This window comes from Sphaerodactylus townsendi, linkage group LG07 (assembly GCF_021028975.2).
Source record: "Sphaerodactylus townsendi isolate TG3544 linkage group LG07, MPM_Stown_v2.3, whole genome shotgun sequence".
In the NCBI taxonomy this organism is placed as follows: domain Eukaryota; kingdom Metazoa; phylum Chordata; class Lepidosauria; order Squamata; family Sphaerodactylidae; genus Sphaerodactylus; species Sphaerodactylus townsendi.
Genome location: NC_059431.1, coordinates 125,731,234 through 125,757,657, shown reverse-complemented (window position 1 = coordinate 125,757,657; position 26,424 = coordinate 125,731,234). Strand labels below are relative to the sequence as shown.

The 26,424-nt window shown below is 46.2% G+C and overlaps 1 protein-coding gene across 1 annotated transcript in view; it reads right to left on the bottom strand.

Annotated features, from left to right (window-relative positions):
• Positions 1 to 486: 486 nt before the first annotated feature.
• Positions 487 to 26,424, bottom strand: part of ADK (adenosine kinase) — a 204,059-nt gene continuing 178,121 nt past the window's right edge. Inside the window, exons 7-8 of the mRNA XM_048504471.1 lie at positions 1,180 to 1,350; positions 487 to 558 (exon numbers count right to left, since the gene is read on the bottom strand). Coding sequence (XP_048360428.1) covers positions 487 to 558; positions 1,180 to 1,350 — 243 coding nt within the window. The remainder of the gene's footprint in view (positions 559 to 1,179; positions 1,351 to 26,424) is intronic.

Below are 26,424 nucleotides of genomic sequence, written 5' to 3'. Positions count from 1 at the left end.
CTTCTCCAGCCACACCTCTGGCATCTACCTCTACCTGAGGAAGGGAGGCATACAAGACTAATAAATAAAACAAAAAGGCAAGAAACGTGACCATGGTGTGAAATGAGTTTTCAAGTCATAGCTGACTTAGGGCAACCCTGTAAGGCTTTTAAGACAAGGGACATTCAGAGGTGGTTTGCCATTGAATGTTTCCATGTTATGACCCTGGACTTCCTTGGCTGTTTCCCATGAACCAGTGTTGATCCCACTTTGCTTCAATGAGATCAGATTAGCTTGTGGTTAACCTGGAAAGATCTAAAGAGATCAGATCGAACAAGTGTTATAGCTCTAACTGAGCCAAGATCAAATGGTGCTACATACAACTTTAAAGGCCTTTAAAGGCCTTTGTAGTATCTGGATGAAGTCCTGAGGTCAAGGGATTGTTCCTGTGGTGTCACTGGCCTCTTATGCATTTACTATCTCCCTCGCAGCGAGTGTCCATTCTCTTCAGGTTTGATTTTCTGTCACACACAGATTCCCCCCTCTTGAGAATTCACTGTGCTTCAAATCTGACTCTACCTGGGGATTCCAAAAAGTGTTTTATTTTTGTAACTGAGAACCTCCCAGAGTTTAGCTCATTTTTTGCCACCAGGTTATACTAGCTCACACAGTTCGTCCATCTGGTTATGAAGTTTAAAAGCTTCTGGCAACCCAAGCCACTGTGCTTAGCTCTGAAAGTTACCTTGGGTCGTAAGACATCTAAATTAAAATGTGAGCACTTTTTCAGACACAACAAGCAGCAATTTGTGACAAAGCAGTTATCATCATGAGATAATTGACCTTATTTGAGAATTAAGCATCCCGAGGCAAAATTGAGCACTCTCAAATCCTGGCAGGTTAATTACCCCAGCGATTACAATAGGTTTGGAAGGGATTATGACTTAGGAACATTCACAAAATGCTGTCATTAAAAAACTAAATTTAGTAATAATTAAAAAACCAACAATAATCAAGTCCTTCAGTCTGCTGCTACGGAATGGCCATAACTGGCTAGCAGCAATTATTACTTCTAAACTGATATCCCTAGTTAAATTTATTGTGTGAAGTCTAGTTAATAAATTAGGGTAACTGGAGGCATTCTATTTTGGTTGCATACAAATAAGACTGGAAATAAATGATCAGTTGTTCAGTAACACTCACCATCTCGTTCCCAAAGAGGATGTCTACGTATGGCATAACTTTCATCATTGGTTCCTTGTAGAACTGGCTGATAAACGGTGCAGACAGATTCAAACTGAAGATCTTGTTATTTGCCGAAGCCTGAGAGGCCACTTTTAGAATGGATTCAGGTGACACAGTCAAAAAGAAACCCTGCAAAAATAAATGGCTATTTTAAACAAACTTTATTGCTGCTACCCAGCTACAGATGTTACAAATTACGGCACTACACGGATCTCAACCAATGTGACTCAGAAGGCTGTTCAGAAATACCCTGGCATTAGAAAATATTCTAGGGTCTTATACAGCATCTTTCCAGCAATATCCAAACTATGCTTTTCATCCTTCAAGGAACCACCTATTTTAAACTGCAGTGTTTGTATTCACATTATTCTGTAGCCACTCCACAGCACACAGCAAAAAGAACAAAAATGTGAATATCAGTCCATCATTGATTACAGAAATTACTAAATTTTTGCATTAAAAAACCACATAAAATCATTTTAGGGTTGCCAGCCCCAGGTTGGGAAATACCTGGAGATGAGGGAGACGGAGACCTCAGTTAGATGATAAATGATGATATCAGTTATGATAAACAGTTACGATAAATGTCGGTCTGGTCCATTGTAGAAATTCTTTTACTAGTAAAAAGTTTCTCCTTGTGTTCAAGTAAAATTCAACCTCCCACCCCCTTCCACTCCAGATTAGTCCTAACCTTGTCCCCCGGGGCAGGCAGGAACCATTCTTTGTCCTTCCATGATTTGAAAAACACCATCCTGTCTCTCACCCCGCATCCCCGGTCTTCTCTTCTGCAAGTCCCCCCTCACAACAGATTAGAATTCAGATTAGACTCCAACACATGCCAGCTGTGAGGCAGGTGGGGCTGAGAGAGCTCAGAACTGTGACTAGCCCAAGGTCACCCAGCTGGCATGTGTTGGAGTCTAATCTGAATTCCCCAGAATTCTCCAAAGTTCAAGCAACAGAGCAGGGAATAAAACCTGGTTCCTCCAGATTAGAGTACACCTGCTCTTAACCACTGGGAGCAGTGGTGGGATTCAGCAGGTTCACACCACTTCGGCAGTACCGGTTGTTAAAATGGTGCTTGTAAACAACCAGTTGTTAAATTATTTGAATCCCACCAGTGGTCCCATCCCTCAAAAGGTGTAGAGGTCACAGGGGCCTATTGGGAGAACAGTGTGCAAGGAACAGGATTCTAACCCAACAGTTTTACTTTAAGCATTTTGGGGGAAATTCCCATAAGATGTTTTAAATAAATACAATTTTAATAAAATAATCATGATAAAAATATTGAAGAGGAAATAAGGAGGCTAAGAAGAATAAAAAGGGGAAACGGCATCTTATGTAAAACATGTCTTATACCTAAAAACTGAAGCTAAAACCCTGTGTTGGTAAAATCAAATGGGCTTTAAATTTTAGACTGGTTAGTTCTTTCAGGTTTTGCCTCAACGCTCTCTGAATAAGACGTTTCAAGTCTTTTTGGCATAGTTATAACCTGCTGGGTATTATTTACAATTATCTTTTCCACATGATACTTGGTGAGTTCTACTTGCACTTGTAAAACTGTGTGTTGAGTCTGGATGTTTGTATAATTATGACCAACTTTGATGCATGCCTAATTATGGACAACATTTATATAATGCATACAAATACTGATTGAAAAGTTAAGTGCTTCAGCTTTCTTGTTATAAAAATAGCACAGCCTCAGATGACTTGATTTATAACTGGCCGACTGTGGAGCATACAGTTTTGAGAGAGTGTTCCATATGCAGAGTGTGACTGGTAGAGGGGAAAACCACTTTATTAAGAAAATGTATAAAATGCTAGACCATATCAAGCAAACCTGAAATTCCTGCACCTTTCAGAAGATGCGACGAAACACACAACCAGCTATCTGCTATCTGTGAACGCAAGGTGCTATAAACCCCCTGAGCCACGAAATTGCAATGGCAATGAGAGATAAAGGAGAACAGAATGATATGTTAAATTATTTATACAAGTGCACAAATAACTGACCATTTCCCATGCATTTTTAACCGAGAGCCGGAAAATATATTCAGCACAAAGACACCACAGTGCGCTAATTATCAGATGGATTTTCCCCAATGCATTTAACTGATCTTCATTGTGGGGATTTGTTCAACAGCTAGGCAAGCACAAGTTACCCTCCTCCTAGCAAGACACTTGTGGCTAAGGCATTATACAATGATCATATCCTCCACAGGGTCTCCAGCAGTGGGAACCAGCCTCAGAGTGTGTAGAGGGTTGGCTGCCACAGCCTGCTGGGAAGTCTCTCTGTGTGATGGGACATGCCCCTGTGACCCTGTTCTCCCCTGCATGCAGTCAGTAAATCCAGATGTGCTGCACAAAAAGGGCTCCGGACAATTTAATTCATCAAGATTTCCTCCCAACAGGAAGAAGAAGAAGAAGAAGAAGAAGAAGAAGAAGAGGAGGAGGAGGAGGAGAAGGAGGAGGAGGAGGAGTTTGGATTTATATGCCCCCTTTCTCAAAGGGGCTGACAATCTCCTTGCCCTTCCCCCCTCACAACAAACACCCTGTGAGGTAGGTGGGGCTGAGAGAGCTCCGAGAAGCTGGGACTAGCCCAAGGTCACCCAGCTGGCGTGTGTGGGAGTGCACAGGCTAATCTGAATTCCCCAGATAAGCCTCCACAGTTCAGGCGGCAGAGCTGGGAATCAAACCCGGTTCCTCCAGATTAGATACATGAGCTCTTAACCTCCTACGCCACTGCTGCTCCTAGGAAGCTAGGAATGTGCACAGATATTTTTAGTGACTCACAGCTGAAAACAAACAAACGGTTTTTGCCTTTATTATAGTTGTGTGGACTCTGAATTAGATTTAATTTTCATGTCCACTGCTTTTCACCTGCAACTCCCCCCATAGGAATGAGACCATCATATCATTTGTAACCTTAGCGATAGAGAGTGTGAAAACACTCTTGCTGTTCATTTGCCATCGTGCGTTAACAACAAGCTGTGGTTTGTCTCTCCAGCAACAAGCCTGGGAGAATCTTCAGACCAGTGTTCCCTCTTCCCCTCCAGGGGGTATGGGAACTAAGTTGCAAGAATTCTAGTCAACACTTGGGCCCACAGAACTGGACAAGTTGTGCAATTACTTTCGTTAGGTGGTGTGAGGATCCAATCCGAGGATCCAAATCCTAGCAGGTACGTTCATACCTATGATATCTGTTGATGTGTGGTGTCAAAAAAGTCCAAAAGAGAGACAGTCATGCTAATGCTGTTCTTCGTGGTCAGACTACAACTTGTTGTGAAGGTGGAGATAGTAAAAAAAGAACAGGAAAAGCAATGGCTGATGCTTCAGGTCTACCTGCCTAAAGCTGTATCAGAAAAGCGAACAGCCTGTAGAGACTTTATGGTATTACAAATGAAGGGGGGATGGGAACAGCCCATGACAGAAAGAAGAGGAGAGGGATGAAAAACTCTAACAAAAAACACAACCTTCTGGAAGAGAGGACCACTGCAAAAATGTACAAACAATCCTTCAGAAAAGTTTGTCTGAAGCACCAACCACAATATGTGAACATTTAAAGTGACTATTCTCATTAGGTGTTCTATATATTCTGAATATTTCCAAATATTAACAGGCCTTTAGTATTGGAATTCGATCTGGATAAACTCCTCAGTTTGTCCAGAAATGTTGAGAATTCATTAAAAGATTATATAACGTTCGGTCATATTTCTCCAACCGCTTCATGAGTAACACAGACAAATGTTTCACATTAAGATAAGAGAACTGGATCGTCTGCAGAGAGGTTCACTTCCTGGTGTAAATTATTTATTTAAATCTGCTTGATGTTTTTTCTGGACGACTTGTGTAAAGGCCCCAGAGGAAACAGTGCAGACAAGAGGGGAGAGGAGATAGCTCTGACTAGTTGGCAAATGCACCAGGAAGCCATCAGATCTAATATCTGGTTCTTTTAAAAATGCAGGACATTCTTATACCCTTTTCAGTAAAAAGGTCTAAGTGTGGTTGGTAGAGTGAAATGAAAGCACGGCGTTGCTGCATTTCAAAGTAATCCCTTTCTCGGCGCGCAGACTGCAGTTTACATAGCCAGCAGAACCTCCTCCTCCAAAACCTGTTCCCCACCTTCTTCGCCCCCATCGCCACCACCAGAGCCGGCATGGTGTAGTGGTTTAGAGCAGGTGAACTCTAATCTGGAGAACTGCGTTTGATTCCCCACTCTGTTACTTGAGCTGTGGAGGCTAATCTGGTGAACTAGATTAGCTTCTGCATTCCAACACGCCACCTCTATTTGAGCCGCAAATTGCAGACAGCGGAACGCCAGTATTCCACGGTAGAGTTGGAAGCCCTTGCTATTAAGTGGGCGGTGGGCGCACTACGCTGCTATTTGGAAGGGCGGAAATTCACTTTGGTGACCAGCCATGCACCACTCCAGTGGATGACGCGTATGAAAGAACATAATGCCCGTGATTTGCACTGGTATCTCTCTCTCCCCCCCTTTAGATTCCCAATCCTCCACCGGCCGGGGAGTCGTCACTTCAACGCGGATTACTTCTCCCGGCTTTGGGACGACGAGGCGACCCCTGACGATACACTCAGGGCGTGTGCGTGTCCAGGCTCGGCTGCAGCGCCCGGACTTACCCCACTTAGTCCCGCACCAGCTGGCACTGCGGGAGAAGGGAAGGGTGCAGAGGAGCCTCTTGCAGGGAGGGTAAAGGCCTTAGAGGCCCTGGTGAAGCTCTTGGTTCAAAGGGGAAGGTGCAGGGAAGAGAGGAGGCTTAGGCCCAGCAAGCCCACAGCTGAGGCAGCTATAGAAGTTGGGCTGAAGAAGCAGCTCAGACCAGGCAGGGCCTGCCCGCCCACAGCTGAGGCGGCTGGAGAAGATGGGCTGGAGAAGCAGCTGGGACGAGGAAGAGGAATGAGAGGGCAGAAGGTATAGAAGGAAGTGGGAAAGGGCGAGTCTGGAGCTGCCGCAGCAGCAGGAAGTGTGGGTGGTGGTGTGAAGAGACAACGGAAAGGGACAGCTCAATGGTGGGAAGTGGGAAGGAGGGAAGAGGACCCTGAAGCCCAGACCCCCTTTGAGAACCTAGACCCCGGTTCAAGCTGGTCCCCACCCTGTGCAGTAACAGGTTGGGAGTTGTTCACACAAGCTGTGCACACCTCTCCCTGTGAGGCCACAGGGGAGAGACAAAGCACTAGAAACAAGCAACAAGGGAGAGAGAGAGGGAGGGTGTGAACTCTCAAGCCAAACAGGGGAAGGGAGGTAAGGAGACCTACTACCCTATTTCCCCGAATATAAGACATCCCCCAAAAATAAGACATAGTAGAGGTTTTGCTGAAGTGCAAAATATAAGGCATCCCCCGAAAATAAGACATAGCAAAGTTTTTGTTTGGAAGTATGCCCGATGAACAGAACACAGAAAAATAAGACATCCCCTGAAAATAAGACATAGCGCATCTTTGGGAGCAAAATTTAATATAAGACACTGTCTTATATTCGGGGAAACACGGTAGGAGGAGGGTGGCGTGGGCGAGGGCTGCCCCGTACACTCAGTGCTTTGTGGGCGTGGTGGTTTCTTGGCCCTTGGCCAATTGGGAAGGTAATTGTCTGGGGAGACCAACCCCCAGGTTAGGGAGGAGGGAAGGATACACCGCCCAAAGGGCTCGGGCGAGGGGGGGGATGCCACACCTTCCTTCCTTCCTTCCTTCCTTCCTTCCTTCCTTCCTTCCTTCCTTCCTTTCTTTTCCAGGCATGCTTTTAAAGCACTTTTTAAAAACCCCTCACACTGAGCACAGCTGAAATCAGGAACTGGGTGGGCACTGGGACCCCCGTGGAGCATTACTTTACAAAGAAGATCCAGAAGGAAGTGGTGGCTGATTAATTCACAATTGCCCTTGGATCTTTTTGTGGAAAAATGTGTAGGATTTGTGCCCTAATTTATGCTGAGCACAGGGCCAAATTCTGAGAGCCAAGACTGAACAGGGAATTCAATACACAGAAACAGGGTCCTGGACCTCCCTATCATGTTCTGAGGTTAGAAGTACAACCCAGAGCCCCGGACAAGTCATGAGGCTCTGTAGAAGGAAGCTACTTGAACAAGTCACTTCAAAAGACAAAAACAAACCATGACTGGAGGAGAATAAACGATGACTCCCAAGAGGCACAGGTGCGCTGCTTTTCATGTGGAGAGATCTATTGCCATTAGTGTGGTTGGCAGACAGAAGATTTCTCCCTGAAAATATTTATTTCTCTGTCCCTGTCATTTGTAGTCTTGCTTTAAACAATTGACGGAGGGGTGTGGAGGGATTCAGTCCACAAACAGATGCCGCTGACAGTACCTGCACAAAGACGGATCCTTAATGAGGTCCTAAGTAATGCCCTTTCTGTTGGTGCCTGGGAATAAAACCCAAAGGGTCTGGAATGGAAATATTCATGTCATTCCCTACCAGCTAACCAATTAGTCAAGACAACTCATTTTCTCTAAGTTCCAAAAATGCCCACAGTCTCAACAAAGCTTTGACTTAAACCCCCCCCCCCCCACCCAAAAAAAAAAGATAGAAACAACAATGTAGGTGAGGAAAGCTATCAGAATTCAGTTCCTGATCAGTTAATAGCCATAAGTTTACCAGGCCCACCAGGTCTCTCCCATTCAAGTTTCCCCCTGGGTTTCTGTCAATTGTTCATGGAAGGTTTCTACTTACCCTGTTTCCCCTAATATAAGACATCCCTGAAAAATAAGACATAGTAGAGGTTTTGCTGAAGTGCAAAATATAAGGCATCCCCCGAAAGTAAGACATAGCAAAGTTTTTGTTTGGAAGCATGCCCGACGAACAGAACACAGAAAAATAAGACATCCCCTGAAAATAAGACGTAGCGCATCTTTGGGAGCAAAAATTAATATAAGACACTGTCTTATATTCGGGGAAACACGGTAGAGTGAATTCAAATTCTGCTCCTTACCTAATGGACATTGTCAGCCAGAGCTATTCTCCCACAACATTCCCTCTTGAGGGCTTTTTCTTCCCTCTGGCAGTGATTAACATTTCAATATTTTCTGCCACAACTGGATTTCCAGCCAAATTTCAATTAATAAAAACTAATTTCATAGCTGTTTTGTTCTACTGGAGGAGGCAAGTTTACATTAGCTTGTCAGCATCAATGAGCAGATGATGCATCTTTCCCCAAAATTGGTCATTTTACATAAGTTATTAGTGAGATTAAATGTTATTTCACTATTAACTATAATAAAAGTAAAATACATGATATTCCAGCTTACTGTCCTTGTTGTTATCCTTAAATAGAGATACATTTGATAACTTTTCATTTCTGTAATTTACTATATTTAATCTCTTACAAATACTGGCTACCTATTACGATCCTCCTAAGTAAATTCCAGATGGGAAACAATATGTGTAAAGTAGTATATCCCACTATTAATGCATACTTGGTGTCATTAAAGCTTCAGCAATTAGCTTCATCTGCTGGCATTTCCACAGGGTATCAGATGAGATATTGTGTTACATTTGAATTAAAAAAGTTGTGACAAATAACATTTTCTACGGTTCTAGTACTCTTCAGAGTACTAATGGAATAATTTAGCAAAACCTTTTGACATGGTCTAAGAAAGGACGGATTTTATGAGCTTATTTTATTGCAGGGGAAATTGTCACAAGCTTCATTAGCTGAAGACCCTTCTGATTGAAAAGTTCCTAGGACAAGACCCTTCCATTTTCTCTGGAAAACTAGTTAATCCAAAATTATTACATAATGATCTATTTTCCAAATCCTCCAGTTTTAATTTCATAGTACCCTCAGGTTTTTGAAGCCATCTTGCAAAGCCGAAAATAATTTCTAGGGCTGACTCAACAATGGCACCAGTTTTTCTGAGACATCCTTTAAATTTCTGAAAGCTCCTGGTACAATGTGTATTTTTGATATTGCTTGGCTTCTCCTTCTGCAAAACTTTGTCATTGGCAAGATTATTAATCATGGTCAGTGGCGTATCTGCCTAGGGACAAGGGGTACCCCTTGTCCCCGGGCACCACTCTTCTGGTCACATGGGGGGTGCAAAATCAGCCCCCCACGTGACCAGGAAGTCCTGCTGTCTCATTGTTTTTGCATGCCTCGACCCCATCCGAGGCACGCAAAAATGATGAGACAGCACTCCACTCTCCTTGCTGCCTCCAAGCTTTCCTCGACCTCAGCCTCTGGACTTCTTCCTCCTTTCCTCTTGCCAGTTAATACTCAGCTGGCAGCCTGCAGTCTCTTCTGTTTTCTGGCAGGTTTCCTTGAAGAGAGTTCAGTTCAAGCTGAGAGACCTTCTTGCTGAGGCAGGGGGGTGGGCTTGGAGAGCAGGAAGGGGTGGGACTTCCTGCACCCCAAGCCCCACCCCCCCGCCTCAGTGCTTATAAAAGAAGGTCTCCGAGTCCAGGATTGCAGTGTCTTCTGGCCTGCCCGGAGGGAGAAGAGACAAGGCTGCCGGCTGGGAGCCCAGCCAGCAGGGGGAGTTTGGGGGGGAGGTGGGCACCCTAAACCTTGCCCATGTCTATGGTGACGTGGGTGGGGTCGAGGGCAGTGGGGGCGAAGCTGGGGTGGGCGGGGCGGGAGCAGAGCCTGGGAGGCGTCCTGGAGACAATTTGTCTCCGGCCGCCATTTACTCCTGGTACGCCTCTGATCATGGTGGAAAGGCCTCTCTGCTATTTTGTGTCCTTGTTGATATAATCAGAATCTATTGTATCTTTGGATTCACACAGTAAGATTTTTAAAAAATATATTTAGCCAAGCTTTGGAAATCTTCCATTTCCTGTTTGAAAGAAGAAGAGTGGTTTCAATACCCTGCTTTTCTCCCCTGTAAGAAGACTCAAGGAGGCTTACAAACTCCTTTCCCTTCCTCTCCCCACAATAGACACTTTGTGAAGTAAGTGGGGCTGAGAGAGTTCTGAGAGAACTTTGACTGGCCCAAGGTCTCCTAGAAGACTTCATGTGGCAGAGTGGGGAAACAAACCTGGTTCACCAGATTAGGATACACCCCCCCCCTTAACCACTCCATCATGCTGGCTTATCTCCATTGACTTTTTGAAATTTCAAAGCAGCTCTTTTAAATAAAAGGGGCGATTCACATCTCCACAGCCACCCAGTGAATCCACCTCCTCACCTGCATTTTTCAAATGTGCTGCAAAAAAGAACAATTTCTCCATCACCAAAAAACGAAACATCTCCTAGCACCTTAATGCTTAAAGTAGATGAAGGTCACATGGAAACGCACCAGAAACTATGCTTGGAAACGTAACAATGGTTCGAAGCGGCAGCTGTGGGCAGAGAAGCCCCAGCCTGCCTGTGGAAGCTCCCTTGGACAGCAGGACTCTGAATCCCAGCTGGTCTTACTTATTTTCCATTGCACTTTTAAGACAGATTTTATCCTGCAATTACCAGCCCAAAGAAATTGTTGCTTGAGTCTTCGGCTTTTCACTTATTTGATCCAGAAGACAGTTGTTTTAAATTGGACAGAATACGGATGGCACGCTAACAAAAATTCCTCTGAGTAATGGTTTTGGCTTGCTTTAAGTTTGCATTGTTTATTTTAATGGGAGTATGGCTTCGTAACTGGAAAATGAGTGAGGTTTAAGCTATTGTTTTATCATTCTAAATGGGCACTGTTCCCATTTTTGATGAAAGCATAATTTCAAACAGTTTCTACAGAAAAAAAAACCCTGAACTGTCAGTATATGTGCTTACATTGACCATGACATTTTCTTTTAAATGGATTCCAACATGTCAGAAGGAAAGGACTGCTTTAAGACTGGAATACTTTCATTATTACCAAAGCAAACTCTTAATTGATGCCACATTGGTATTTACCTTTGCAACAAACTTACAGAGAGTTCTCCCAGATATAAAAATTGTTTCACTTGGTCAATCTTTCACCCATTGATTTCCCAGTTATAAACTGAAGGTTGATGTCACTTGGTTAAAAATCACAACCTTGGACTTCTTGTAATTAATTTCCAATTTTTCCCCATAACAATTTCTGAGAAAAAAGATTTTAACAAACAGGAGTATGAGAGAGAAGGAGGCGAGCACGTGTACAGAGCAGAACAGAAATGTCAACATTATTTAAAGAAGGGGAGGAAGGGTCAAGTGATTTCAATTTGGCAAACTAGTCATTCAAATCTAAATTGATCAATGAGGCAGCCAAGACACATCCCTGGTAGACCCTGCCCTGCAGGGGGAAGGATCTAGGGTCGTGGTGGCAAACCTTTGGCACTCCAGATGTTATGGACTACAATTCCCATCAGCCCCTGCCAGCATGGCCAATTGTAGGGGCTGATGGGAATTGTAGTCCATAACATCTGGAGTGCCAAAGGTTCGCCACCACTGATCTAGGGGTCTGCAACCTGCGGCTCTCCAGTTGTTTATGAACTACAATTCCTATCAGTGGCTGATGGGAATTGTAGTTCATGAACATCTGGAGAGTTGCAGGTTGCAGACCCCTAGACCAGCCTCATTGCAATGGACATATGCATAGGAAAACTCACATAGTCTTTCAACTTTCCACAACAGTCTACAATTGATGAGACTGGTTCTGAGCTTGGACCACAGGTGGTTTCTTGGTACAGAGTCAAAAGCTGCCCATAGATCAATGAAGGCAACATACAAGGAGGAACTTGAAATTGAAGATTTTTCCACCAGGTTACCAGAACTGCACACTGATTCAGCATAGACCAGTATATAAACCCAGCCTTTTAGACCCAGTAGTGTGTTCAAGTTTCCAGTGTTAAGTATAAAGCATACAGTTGTCCCAGAATAGACAAAAGGGAAATCAGTCAGTAATTAGCTGGATTAGATTTGTCCTCTTTTTTTATTAATTGGTACAATAATTTCTTGGTGCCAGGATCTAAGTATTGTGACTTAGTTGTTGATTGGTGTAAAAATGTGTGCCAGAAATCAGGCTCACCATCCAGTATCAGAACTTCAGCCACGACCAAGTCAAGTCCAGGGGATTTTGCCAGCTTTCGTTTTTTTTAAATTAAGGTCGTTTTCTCCCCCGGTGAGACTGTAGGCCAAGCTGGAAGCACCTCTTGCTCCCACAGAAGCTCTTCATGCCAAAAAGATTAGTGTAATATTTCCCCCATGCAGCTGGAGGAATACAAAAGAAAACCCTCAAATGGGTAGCCCCATCTCCTGTTAACTCCCATTGGGAACAATGGGGAATGGGGGCACCCCCTTTGGGGATTCATATTTTGCCCCCCTGAACCAAACTTCACCAAACTTGGTTGGTATCATCAGGATAGTCTTAGAATGATACCCTGAAATTTTGGTGCTTTAAAATTTTTAGCTTTAAAAATGCACCCCCTGCAGGTCGAAACGCAAAAAACACCACCACCACCCGAATACCTTGCATTCGGATTTGTTCATATTTGGGCAGGACACATTCAGACAATTTTTGTCCGAACATGCCTGAAAACGCCCAGATTCTGTCCGAATCTGGTATCTGTTAGATCCGAATCTCTGACTCTAGTATTAAATGCAGCATCCTCAATACCGACTGGTTGATTCTACAGTCCTTAGACCTTTTACCATAAAAGAAGGGATAACCTGTCTCCAAGGTTTTGAGGGATTGAGGTTTTCCATCCCCCCTTTCAGCAACCGATCCTCATCCCGAATATCAATATGTGCACTAAGGTCCCCAGCAATTACTAAATTAACCATGGAGAAAAATTGACTTAAAAGAGTTTACGAAATTCCCCAGAGTAGTACAACAATTTTCCAGTCTATCATTATTTGAGAAAGACGGTGTTCAGGGGAACAGATTGACACTACAACAAGGGGCAATTCTGGGAATTTGAGATATACTGCAAGTGCCAAAGATGAGAGTTCAAAAATTATGAGAGGCAACCTATTAGAAACCAAACAGACAATCCCAGCAGTCGGACGGCCCCCTCTTGTCCCTCCTTGTGCTTTCAAACAATACGATGACTATCTTCTAAGTGAGCAAACTTTTAAGGCTCCATGATTTCTGGAGCAAAATATAGGATGCTCATGTAGAAAAAGTTCAGCTCCTGATGTTTGTAGACCCCCACTCCGCAGTATTCCAGGAGGCCAATGTGACAAGAGTTTTCTCGTCATTGCTAGATGATCTCTGCAATGGTGCCAGGATCCACTGTAACACAGCTGTTCCCTTTCTGAATTTTGATCTCAGGTTCTGGGGGAGGGGGTTGAGATCCCATGTTAGCATTTCTTGGTTTCCATGGATTGCGAACGCTCCAGCATCTGAAGTGGAATGGAAAAAAACTTCAGCAGCAATATTTGAGTTGCCTCTACAGGCTTTCTGCCTTAATTTCTCCAGTTTTTCCTGTCAACAGTGGAATTTTTAAATCAGAAGGAATGAGAGAGAGAGAGAATGTAAATGAGGAAAAAAGATTGGCTTCAGTCACATCCAATACCACTTCATGGACCAGACTCTTAATGGACGTCCAACATGGGAACAGGGGCACCAGAATTGAATAAATGAGCTTTGTCCAGGGACTCTGCGATACGTCCCTGGGCTCTCTGTTCGATACACCTTCCCCATTTGGGATGATTAACAAATTTTCTCTTAGCCCTTCTTCAAACATTGGTTTATTATTCAAGGATGATAACTGTGTGGAATTCTCATACAGAATCAGAGGCCTGACAACAGGATCCTGGGAAAACCTTGCTTCCACTGTGACAAAAGTTCTAAGTCTTTCCCCTTTTACCAGAAGCAGCCATCGTAGTCCAGATGAATGGAAAGAAAGCAAAATCCTGCCCAAAAGAAGAGCATCTGGCACTCAATCTCATATCTTCGGGACCGCATTACCCCACATGTCCCTTCTAGGCCTCTGCGTTCAGCAGAGGCCAATCTGCTGCTAGTCCCCGGCCCCTCCATGATGCGGCTGGTCTCCACTCGGGCCAGGGCTTTTACGGCTCTGGCCCCTGCCTGGTGGAACACTCTTCCTCCAGCTGTCTGGGCCCTGAGGGATCTTGGTGATTTCCGCAGGGCCTGCAAGACGGAGTTGTTCCACCGGGCTTTTGGAGAGTCTGGCTGCTGATGTGCCCCCCCTTTCTATTCTAGTCTCCTATGTTGGGGTCCCTTACCATCTATGGGACCCCTTCTTCCCCCCCACTCTTTTGGGAAGGTTTTATCAGAGATTTATTGCTGACGCTGTTTTTATATGTCAACCGCTGTCTTTATTTTAAATGGGTTTTAATTACTTGTTGTTTTAATATGTTGTTCACCGCCCTGAGCCCTCTGGGGGTAGGGTGGTATAAAAAACTCTAAATAAATAAATCGACCCACTTCAGGTTGGCATAGGATAGATTCAAAAGGAAGTGAAGGTGTTCACTGACTCTCTATTTAGGGATCCAGTTTATAATTTTACCCAGGTAGAGGTAAGCATTCAAAGTGACAGAATATCAGTCTGAGATTAGGCTTCTTTCCCCCGAAGGTGGTGTAACTGAGCATTCCCTTTTACTAGGGCGTTCATGAATGACAGGATGTCTCTCTCACCAGATTTATTACGACTAGAAGCAGAGCCTTGAGGTTCTGGACATTTTTGAGAAAATTCACACAAAGGAAGCTGCTTTTGACAGACCAGTGTTATATTTTCCAGCCTTCCATAGATTTTATTGAGAGTCTGGGCCACAAGCAGAGTTTGCCGGGCGTGCAGGAGAGAGAGAGGTGGAGGGTTCCTGAAGTCAGACATTGTTTTTTAGCTTATCGAATTCCCCCGGAACCAATAAAGAACGCTGGCGAGTTTCAACGGGAGGTGGGAGAGGATCAACCTCTCCAAGGCACGCAGAGCAATTTGAATGGGGGAAGGGGCTTCAAAGGACGAGGACCTCCCCAAAATTTTACAATTCAACTTTGTTTTGTGGACAGAGCTAGGGTGTCCTTAAATGGCCTTTTCCATTCCCATGCCAAAAGCTAAAAGTGCCAACCCACAAAAGAGAACTGTGAATCCTAATAATTATTCCAAAGGAGTAATTAAATATAAGGCCCTTGGTCAATATAATATACATAGTATACAAAAAGTTAAACCACAAAGCAAAGCATTCTCCTCAAATAAATTAAAAGACTAGCTAAAGACCCTTTTGACTCTCATAAAAAACAAACAGATTGATTATGTTGTTACGGCCTCAACAATAAAAGTTATTCATCCATTCCAACGCAGAACAAAAGAGAGGAAAGGAAAAGTGGTCACTGACAGTGTTTTCCAATCAAACATTCCTCTCATTTGCTTCAATGGACAAGAGGAGAAAGAGAAGAGCGGGAAGGAGCCAATGCTGGGCCTTTCCCCACTTTTCCCTCGGCCGCCGTCGCTGCGCGCAATTCCCAGCGCGCGGCATCCCTGGCGCGCACCCGGGCATCCCAACGACGCGGGGTCATCAAAAGGCGCCCTTTGCGGCAGCATCGGGGTGGCTGCGCTGTCGCTGCCCCTCTCGTGGGGAGTGCCGGGGGACCCCGCGCTACTCTCCTCAAGTAGCGCGGGGCTTAAGGTAAGTGGGGAAAGGCCCGCTGCTGCAACCTCAACCTGTGGACACCAAACACAGACTAACAGGACCAGAAAGATCAACCAACAACAACAACAACAACATAAAAGTTAAAATAAAAACCATTAACAACGTTCAACTAATGACCTAAGCCGGCAGGGGGTGGGGGGAGGGCTGAATCCACTTGTGGAGGCAGCGCAAGCTCACCCCAGCAGATTTGCCCTCCCCTGGGCACTTATCCTGGCAGAGAAGCAAACGTGCCAGTAGGCGAATGCTGCAGCCTTCTGGGATGACTGGATGAAGTGCTGGGCGTAGTATCAGCACTCCTGCGCCACCGCTGGCCCTGTCAGCGCAGCAGGGCAGTGCCTGGGCGGAGGGGGGACCGATATTAGTTGACTTCCATCCCAGGGTTGTGGCCAGTTACGCCATGGCCTGGGGTCTGGGCTCACAACACACTTTTTGGACAAGGTATGTCCGTTAAGATCTATAGAGGGCGTTTTCTGGTGGCTGGGGGCAGGGATGTTGATTTTTCTGCCTCCCTGCACCACCAGAAAGACCTCGAGAGGCAACAGGGAGGCATGGCAGAGGCACCATCTCTGGCTTCCTGGGGCTCTGGATTGGGCAGCCTGAGTTAAAATAAAATAAAACTGAAGCTGAAGATGGTCCAGCATGCGGCGGCTCCATCAGGGACCACATTTCCCCCATGTTGAGCTGCTTGCACTGGCTCCCAGTGGAATTCCAGATCGTCTTCAAGGTGTTGGTATTGACCTTTAAGGCCCTTTGCGGCTTGGGGCCCTCATACCTGCAAGACCGTTTTACCCCACATGTCCCTATTCGTCCTCAGGATTCTGCATAGGCGAATTTGCTGGTGGTCCCCGGCCCCTCCATGATGTGGCTGGCCTCTACCTGCCTGGTGGAATGCTCTTCCTCCATCTACTAGGGCCCTGCAGGACCTTGGTGAGTTGCACAGAGCCTGTAAAACTGAGCTGTTCCACCGGACCTTTTGTGGAGGCTGACCGCTGATGGCCCCCCCCTGGTGGAAGCCCCCCTGTACCATCCAACCGACATATTGCTGGGAGGGGAGGGTTTGGGTCTCGGACGCTGCTAAATGGGGTTCTACCAATAGTTACTGGATTTTAATGTATTTATTCTGGAATTTTGTTTTATTCCATATGTTGGTTTTATTTGTTGCTGATTGTTTTGCTTTACTTTGTTGTGCACCACCCAGAGCCCTCCAGGGGTGGGGCAGTATATCAAGTGCAATAAATCATCATCATCATCATCATCATCATCATCATCACCATCATCATCATCATCTAGCAAGAGACACAAAATTAAAAAGTTAAAAATGTTTTATTCTCCCCCACGCCCAACCCAGCTCTTGGAATGGTGGAAAGAGGGAGTTGGAACAAAAATAAATCTAAAAATTAGAATTAAAGCTAAAAGAAACTGGATCAGAGTGAGGCTGACAGAGCGCCTAAAAACTTCGAGGCCCACTAGGCCTACTCTAGTTCCATAATAAAGAGGATGGGGAAAAGAAAAACAAAGAAACAGAACAAAACCAGATAGAATGATGCTTAATTAGACAAACAGCAAGAGATAACCAAGGGCAACAGAAAAAGACCAAAGTAATTAATAAAAGTGAAATGCCCTGGAATGGAGCACAGTCTCGTTAAATCCACTCACTCTGAAGACGGGAACCACAGAGTGTCTAGAGATCCAGCAATAAACTGTGAAAGCATTAAAGTTCAACTTATGCACAGCTAATGAAATGATTTTGGAAATGCCTAAAGAATCAGTGTGGTGTAGTGGTTAAGGTGTCGGACTAGTGCCTGGGAAACCAGGGGCCCATCATACACTTTTATCCCTAACCCTGGCTAGTATTTGGACAGGAGGCCTCCAATACTACGGTGGTGACATTGAAGAAGTCAATGACAAACCACCTCCAAACGTCTCTTACTTTAAAAACCCTATGAGGTCGCCGTAAGTCAGCTGTGAGTAAAACAACCCACACTCATTAACAATGTGGCTATAATTCAGACAACTACTTCATACCAGGATGCAGTGGACAAAGTTTGGGGAGGTATCTAAATTTTGTTCATGAGACTTGACAGCAACTAATTTACAAAATGGGGGCGTGGTAGGTGCAGCAACCTACCCAACCCCTGCATTTGGCAGAGGCAAATTTACTAAGGGTCCCTGGCCCCTCAGTGATGCAGCTAGCCTCCACTTCGGCCAGGGCTTTTACTGCCTTGTGGGACACTCTTCCTCCGACCAACAGGGCTCTGCGGGATCGGGACAGTTCTGCAGGACCTGTAAAACAGAGTTGTTGCACTGGGCTTTTGGGGAGGCTGGACACTGATTTGCCACCCCCCCAACCCCTGTATAACATCATACTTGGTTGATTTTACTGTGTATTTAGCTCCCTCCCAGGGGTGTAGAAGGTTTTTTCTGAGTTGCCATCTGTTGTTAGTTTTTTGTTGTTGTAATGTTTTCAATAATGGTTATGATTTTTATATATAATTTAATGTATTTTATTGTTGTACACCACCCAGAACCCTTCGGGGGTGGTATATTAAATTTAACAAACAAATAAATATAAAATAGCCACTACAGAGCTTGAGGCTAATCAAAATGTTTGATCAGATAGAACCAGGGGGCATTCATTGAAAATGCTGGGGGGAAGAATTGGGACTAATAAAAGGAAACTTTTTTTTCACGCAACGTGTGATTGGTGTTTGGAATATGCTGCCACAGGAGGTGGTGATGGCCACTAACCAGGATAGCTTTAAAAGGGGCTTGGACAGATTTATGGAGGAGAAGTTGATCTATGGCTACCAATCTTGATCCTCCTTGATCTGAGATTGCAAATGCTTTAGCAGACCAGGTGCTCAGGAGCAGCAGCAGCAGCAGAAGGCCATTGCTTTCACCTCCTGCATGTGAGCTCCCAAAGGCACCTGGCGGGCCACTGCGAGTAGCAGAGTGCTGGACTAGATGGACTCTGGTCTGATCCAGCGGGCTTGTTCTTATGTTCTTGTGATCCAGATTAAATTGACAGTTCCCACCTATTTCTCCCTTGCCACTGCCAGCGTCCCCTGACATCTTTGCTCTGGGTCCCCTAGCTCCTAGATCATGGAAATTAGTGGACTGCCCCCCACTTTTGGAAAATTCAGTCCAGATCTAACCCTCTGACTCGTACCAGATCCTCAACATTTCAAGCAGAGTTCTTGGAGAACTCCCTCCGGTGGAATGCACAGGAATAATCCATGTCTGGGCTGGACTGCTGACCTTGGATCAAGTCTGTGCTAGGAAGTTTGGTGATCTGAGCCAAATCAATGTCTCAGTCCAACCTAACCACACAGTGATATTTTGAAGGTATAACGGGATAGCTTTATACATGCCATCTCGGTTTCCTTGAAAGTAGGGAAGGGTACACATGGGATAAATAAGAAGGGCGCCTTCCTTTCCATTGGGCAAAAGATTACTCTGGCACTATGGAGGAATTCAGCCCTCTATATTTGCTGAATAAGAGACTTTAACTGCCACCTTACCCTGTGTTTCCCAACCTTTTTGAGGTCAGGATACCCTTGACCTCACTCTTCATATCTCACGGTACCCCTGCCGCCACCCCCACCTTCCCCTCCCAGGGTGAAGGGAAGCACGGGGGGCGGGGGGAGGTGTGTGGCTGCTGACCTTGCAGCAGGCCCTGCCCCATGGGCCAGCTCCGTGTCCTTGCTGGCGCTGGTGGGAGACACCACAAAAATGAGGGGGGGGGGGCGGTAGTGTTGCCGCGGTACCCTTGGGACATGCTCACGGCACCCCAGGGTACCACAGAACCCTGGTTGAGAATGGCTGCCCTAACTACAAAGTGTCTTCAGATCCTGAACTTATTGGGAATCTGTATCTAGGCTTTAGGTGACTGCTTTAGCGCAGTCTCTACGATGCTTACAAAACATCCAAAGGCTGGCTGTTCATGAGTCAGCATTTCCTGCTTCTAGCATAAGCACCGTCTGAACTGAGAACTGCAAGTAATCAGCTGACTGATACTGGTAGGAAGCAAATACAAATGATTTCTGAAACAATATATTTAGTGCTTGCACATTACAGGGCAGCGATTGTCAGTTTTGAGGAACTGTAACACTGGATTGAATTTGCAGGGGGGGGCATCTGCAGAAAATGGAGCCCAGGGCAAGCACTGAAATTGTGCCCCCACCCCCCTCACTGCCCCTGCTCTTGAAAATCCAGACACCACCAACTTGCATGCCAGGGAGGAATGGAGGGGGTTTGCTTCTGGAGTTGTTTATTCTAGGATTAGGAAAGAATGACATTGTGCTGAATCAACTGTAAGGTAGGCTGACCAGACGTCCCGCTTTTGGCGGGACAGTCCCGCCTTCAAACAATTTGTCCCACGTCCCGCAGGTTTTTTCAAGTGTCCCGGTTTTTTGAAGGCTGCCGCACTGCCTTCTGGGGCGCAAGGCAGTGGGGCAGCCTCCCACGCGCGGCCGCAGGAGCGCACAGCCTTCTGGGGCGCTCCCTTCCTGCCCTGTCACAGGGCGGGAAACGGGAGCGCCCCAGAAGGCAGTGCGCTCCTGCGGCTGCGTGCGCATGCGCACGCGTCCGCCCGTCCCGGTTCACAAAGGTGACCATCTGGTCACCTTACTGTAAGGAAACAAGCACATCACAACAAATGGAACCTCTGTTTTCAGAAGGAGTATCCCTCACAGAACCAGAAGGCAGCAACACACAGCTACAATTATTGCTATATGAAGAAGACTGAAAACTCTTAAAAGCATCATGCTGGCAGGGGATGATGGGGACTGTAGTCCATAACATCTGTAGAGGCGCAAGTTTGACCCCTGTGCTTTAAAGTATACATTTATTGATTGATTGATTGATTGATTGATTGATTGATTGATTGTATTTGTATACCGCCCTCCCCGAAGGCTCAGGGCGGTTTCCAACAAAATAAAAAGTTAAAACATCATATATATAAATTAATTAAAATACATAAAATATTAGACTAAAGATGGCTTCAGCTATTCTATTCCCCCTTTTATGAACCCACGGGAGGCCAGATGTTTGCTTTTTGTTGCAGTTGTTATCATCCCGGTCCCTCTCTGCACGCGGGATGCCTCACGCGGCTAAGACATCTGGCTGAAAAGGGCCAAAGGAACGGGCAGGGAGGCAGGGCAGCAGTTAAAGTACAGCCGCGGCCCCCCCACTCATGAGGCCTCTTTGGCGGACGCAGAGAACCGCTTCCAGGAGGGGACTGCTGGGCAGGGCAGGTGAAAGTGACTCAGCGCAGCCCTCCCAGCTTCAGGAGAAGGCCGACCTGGGGATTTCTCCAGCAGCGGCCGCCCCGGGTGGCATCCTGCCGCCCCCTGGACCTTGGCAACAGCGGACAACGGGCGACAGGTGGAAAGGCGGCTCGGGCGACTTCGCCCCTTTCCAGCAGACCTGGGGATCGGCTGGGGCTCCGGGCGAGTAAGTGGCACATGGGCTTCTTCCGCGGGCGGTGGGGTTATCGCGGCTGCACCGGGTTCCACTGGCTGCTGTGGGGATGGGCGCTCGCGGCTGGAAGCCCGGGGCATGCAAGTGCCCGGCTGCCCTGAGCACTACCTGCGGGCGCTAAGCGCCAGGAGTGAGGCGGATGCCGCCTCGGCCCGCCAGCCTGCTGCACTGGAGGCCGCAGGAGACACCCAAGCGCTGAAGCTTGACCCGGCCACCAAGCGCCGGCGGCGGCGTTAGGCAGGACGCCCCTGTGTCTCCGCCTTACCACCCGGCCGCAGGAGCCAGGAGGGCCTGTGGGGCGGCGAGGGCTGGGTGGTGGGCTTCCGCTACGCCAATGACAACAAGGTGGGCGGGCGTACCTGCTACAAGGCGGGTGGCCGACATCCAGGCGGGGCGGGGTGGGGGCTGCTCCGTAGGCGCGGGGGACACAGGGCCGAAGCTGTTGAAGTTTATGTAACATCTTGCTTCACAAAGATGGAGAATAACAGAACTGCTGGCTTTTACCAGAAGCACTGAAGTCTTGACTAAGAAGGAATTGTGTTTGAATCCACTTCACTATTTACTTTCAGATCTATTTACAGCCATTCTTCTCTATTCTTAAAAAAAAAAAAAAAGACACCCCACAGGGCACCTTACCTTGAAAATTCCCAATGTGAACACAGTTAAAATGCGTCTCCTGGAGTAAAAGACACGGGTACCTCCCTCCCCTCTGCTACAGATGAGGCTGTTTGGACTTCTCTGTTCCTTTTGTTACGCCAGGGTAGTGCAAGTATTACACAAAGCCGAGAGTAAAGCACCCACTGTCTCTGCTCAGCAAAGGAACCAAAAGTGATCTCCCTGGGCGTTCCATTCAAGGCAGTGCTATAGTCTGTCTCAAAAAAGATGTTAGTAGGGTTATATATTCCTCCGCCACAGAACATGTCAGACTTCTTTGTTGTAGAACGCTCCACCTGGGTTCTAGCACCTACCTAGCCCTCCTTCCTTTCCCCTCCATCTGTCTGAAATTATAAATATAAACTATAAATGCTCTTGTATAAAAGTACTATGTTCAGTGATGCACAAAATAATGGTTTTGACAAAGGCAGGATGTAAACATGAATGACAATTCTCCTATTCCAGTGGTGGCGAACCTATGGCACGGGTGCCAGAGGTGGCACTCAGAGCCCTCTCTGTGGGCATGTGCAAACAGAGTTCCCCCCCCCCCCCATCTAGGCTGGCCTGGGCTGCTGAGCTCGATTTAGCATTAAACCTAAGACCTAGTTTTGGGGAAGCAGTGTAGGTAACCCTGTTAAGCGCTGCTAAACCCCACTGATTTTCATGCGAAGAACTAAAGCGCGATCCTTTACCTGGGAGTAAGCTCGGTTGCTGGCAATGGGGCTTGCTTCTGAGTAAATCCTCCTAGGGTCGTGATTCACCCGTTGGAAGAGTTGCACGGTTGCTTCAAAGCAAAGCCACTGACTATCACCAAGCTTACTCCCGAGTAACGCACGCCTCAGAGCCAACCATTTTTTCTAAACTAAAACCTCAGTATTCAGGTTAAATTGCCGTGTTGGCACTTTGCGATAAATAAGTGGGTTTTGGGTTGCAATTTGGGCACTCGGTCTCGAAAAGGTTCGCCATCACTGTCCTATTCATTCAGGACTATATTCTAATGTGGAAGCATACAATTTTCTTCACCACTGCACATCAACTGGCCATACTAATATCTTTTTCTGATACAAGAGTATAGGCCCGTGAGACCACCAGTCATGATCTGCAGGTGTGTGTTCTATTCCCAGGTTAGAGTGCAGAGGAAAGAAAAGGATCTGAACTAGTAAAGCACAACACTTTTTTTTGACTGAGCCCACAGAGAGCCCGTGGCAGAGAGTGCTTTTTAATTGCAAGTCACAGAAGTCGAGGGACGCTGTCTGAACACCATATAGACCGGAAGCTCCCTCTTCAGAACAATTCTGAAGAGTAGATTAGCGAGAAATAATGAATGTCATCAGTTGAAAAGGGATCAGAAACTGGGTCTCCCCGGCCCACGTTTCCCACTACATCATGCTATCTCTTTTTTAGGTAGAACTAGCAGGATACCCACAGCCTCTCTATGAATTTCGGGGTGACATTCGGCATACTTCTTTACAGCCTGTTTGTGAACTTTGGGGTGACATGCAGCATATTTCCTCACAGCCTGTCTGTGGACTAACGGGTTGGTTTTCGCATATTTTGCAGCAGCTTCCTGTAGTTGTCTTTTTTTAATGCAATGTGTAAATCGCTTTCTGCGTTTTTCCTCTTCTCCCTTTAGCGGTTTCAGCAGAAGGAATAGGTTCGTATGCGTTGAGGAGGGTGGTGTTAGAATGCAGTTGGCGCACCATCGGATCAAGCGTGCTTGTTGTTTGGTGGGCATTAGCAGAACTTGTCAATGCAACAAATGGAGTTAGAGCTTCAAAGTGCCTTTCATTAAAATGTCCTGTGAAACGAAGCTATATATATAAACACAAAATACCACTGACTGACTGACTCATCAAAAGAACTCAAATATCATCGAAAATACCATGTTGAAGGACATGGAACTCGTGGTGTTTAACTATCACCCTTAGAATGTTCGTGCAGATGGGCCAGTAGAGTTGAACAGTAAATATCTAATAAGTCGAGTGGAAGTGAATATTTTGGAAAATCCTTTCTTAGCGAGCACCTGAAGCACATAATGAACTGGTGTGCCAAATTTCAACTTTGTAATTTCGGTGGTTTTTGAGTTCTTTTGATGAGTCAGTCAGTCAGTCAGTCAGTGGTATTTCGCGTTTATATACATATAGATTGTTTATTTCAGTTGCAAGCGGAAAAGTATTGTTTTTAACAGATTTTCATGTGGTCAGTTTGCACGTTCATCATCCCCCGCTTGCTATCATTATTAGTCAATCCAACTTTGAAAGGACATAATTATTGCTATTGGTGTAAGTATTATTATCCCATAAAGCGGTAGTGGCTATTATTATACAACTGTAGAATTATTATTAATTAAAGTCATACTGGTTTTGGCTTTATCTACCCAGCCCCCACAGGATGGGAGATACCAATATTTTGTTTTACCATGGAATTATTATTGGATCCTCGAGAATCACCCCGAAGTGAAGACATTGCTTCTGTGTTTACACCGCAAGTGATAACACTTGTTGAAACAATGCAGGTTTGAATACCCCATGTTGGCAGCACTGGACTGGTAGTCCTAGTTCCGTGGTGGCGAACCTTTGGCACTCCAGATGTTATGGACTACAATTCCCATCAGCCCCTGCCAGCACGGCCAATTGGTGCCAAAGGTTTGCCACCACTGTCCTAGTTGGTTGCAAAGATAAGATGAAGAAAAGGAGGCTGATGTAAACTACTTTGGACCCTTAGGGAGGAGAAAGGCAGCATGTAAACGAAGCAAATTAGTCTGAAAGCTTAATATAAATCCTGGTCTATTTCCACCCCACAACTGTTTGCTAGAGCTCTTGATTCTCCTCCATTCCCACCCAAGGCACACACACGGTTTCCAAGACATAACACCTCACACTTTAAGGAACACTTTTTACTTCGATGTATGAGATACGGCTCAGAATAGCTCTGCTGACTTCTGTGCACGTCTCTGCTAAACTGAAACCGATGACTGCTTATTAACTTTGTTTCTCTCCTATGATAATTATATCCTATTTGCCAGTCGGCACAGTTCTGCATTGGAACTATTTTCAAATAATGGCATGTGGAACTGTGATAAATTCCTTGAATCCGAGGAGTCAACTGAAAAATAACAGGTTTGCCTCAATAAATGTCCTAGCATTTCTGCAATCGCTAGACTTCTGCTGTTTGCACACAAACACGCAAATACATATATAACTGTTTAAATAAAACATAAGTGCACAAGATTGCGTCTCAGCAGAAAGACGGCAACGGTGACTGAAAACTAAATAAAAGTTAAAAATTTAAGAGTGCAATCCACGGGGGGCGGGAAGTTGAAAGAGCCGTGGAGACACTGAAGGTGTGCCGGCATGAGTGCCCCCTACGCACTGACACCGACAGCACAGCTCTATTGCGATTCCACAATGCCTGAATATGGAAGTTGCCACTGCTTCTATATCCCTCTGCCACAGGAGCCCATGCTGGCACTCAGAGGTGTATGGCCTATAGCAGCCATTCTCAACCAGGGTTCCCTGGTACCCTGGGGTGCCGTGAGCATGTCCCAGGGGTACCGCGGCAACACTACCGCCCCACCCCCTCATTTTTGTGGTGTCTCCCAACTGGCGCCTAGTGCAAGGACATGGGAGCTGGCCCATGGGGCAGGGCCTGCCGCCAGCAAAGTGCTCAGCGAGCCACCCCTTGTGTGCGCTTCCCTTCACCCTGGGAGGGAAGGTGGGAGTGATAATATTAATAGCAAGCAGGGGCAATGGGAGGGGAAGGTGGGAGAGGTGGCGGCAGGGGTACCGTGAGATATGAAGAGTGAGGTCAAGGGTACCCTGACCTCGAAAAGGTTGGGAAACACTGGCCTATAGGGACATGGGGTCACCCATGTCTCCGGCCGCATGCCGGGTGCCCCCCCATGTGATCCTCTGAAGATGCCAGCCACAGATGCAGGCGAAACGTCAGGAGAGAATGCTGCTAGAACACGGCCATGCAGCCCGGAAACCACACAGCACCCCAGTGATTTCGGCCATGAAAGCCTTTGACAAGACGAATTAAAGTTTTGTTCTTACAGCTGCTTTGAGGCTGCAGGACGATGGGAGCCCTCATGCGGGAGACGTGCCTTGCCTCTGGTGTGCACCAGAAAGGGAGAAGGAGAGCATTGAGGGGTGCCTGGTGAAAGCTGTGAGGAAAGGACTGATGAGAGTCCAGTTTTTTTACTCTTGCATCGGGAACTGTACCAGCTTCAGGTCTCAGACTGAGTTCTACAGAGCTTCCAGATCTCAGCAGCCCGGTCACCTCAGGTTAATTCCAGGTGCACCAAGATAAGGGTATAGCCAACTGGCCATGCTGGCAGGGGCTGATTGGAATTGTAGTCCATGAACATCTGGAGAGCCGCAGGTTGCAGACCCCTGGTATAGCTGGACAGCTTCTGTAGTTGTGGGTTTTCCAGGGTGAGGGGCCATGGCCTGGTAGATCTTGTTCCTAACGCTTCACCTGCATCTGTGGCTGGCATCTTCAGATATGCTATCTTACAACCACAGAATCCA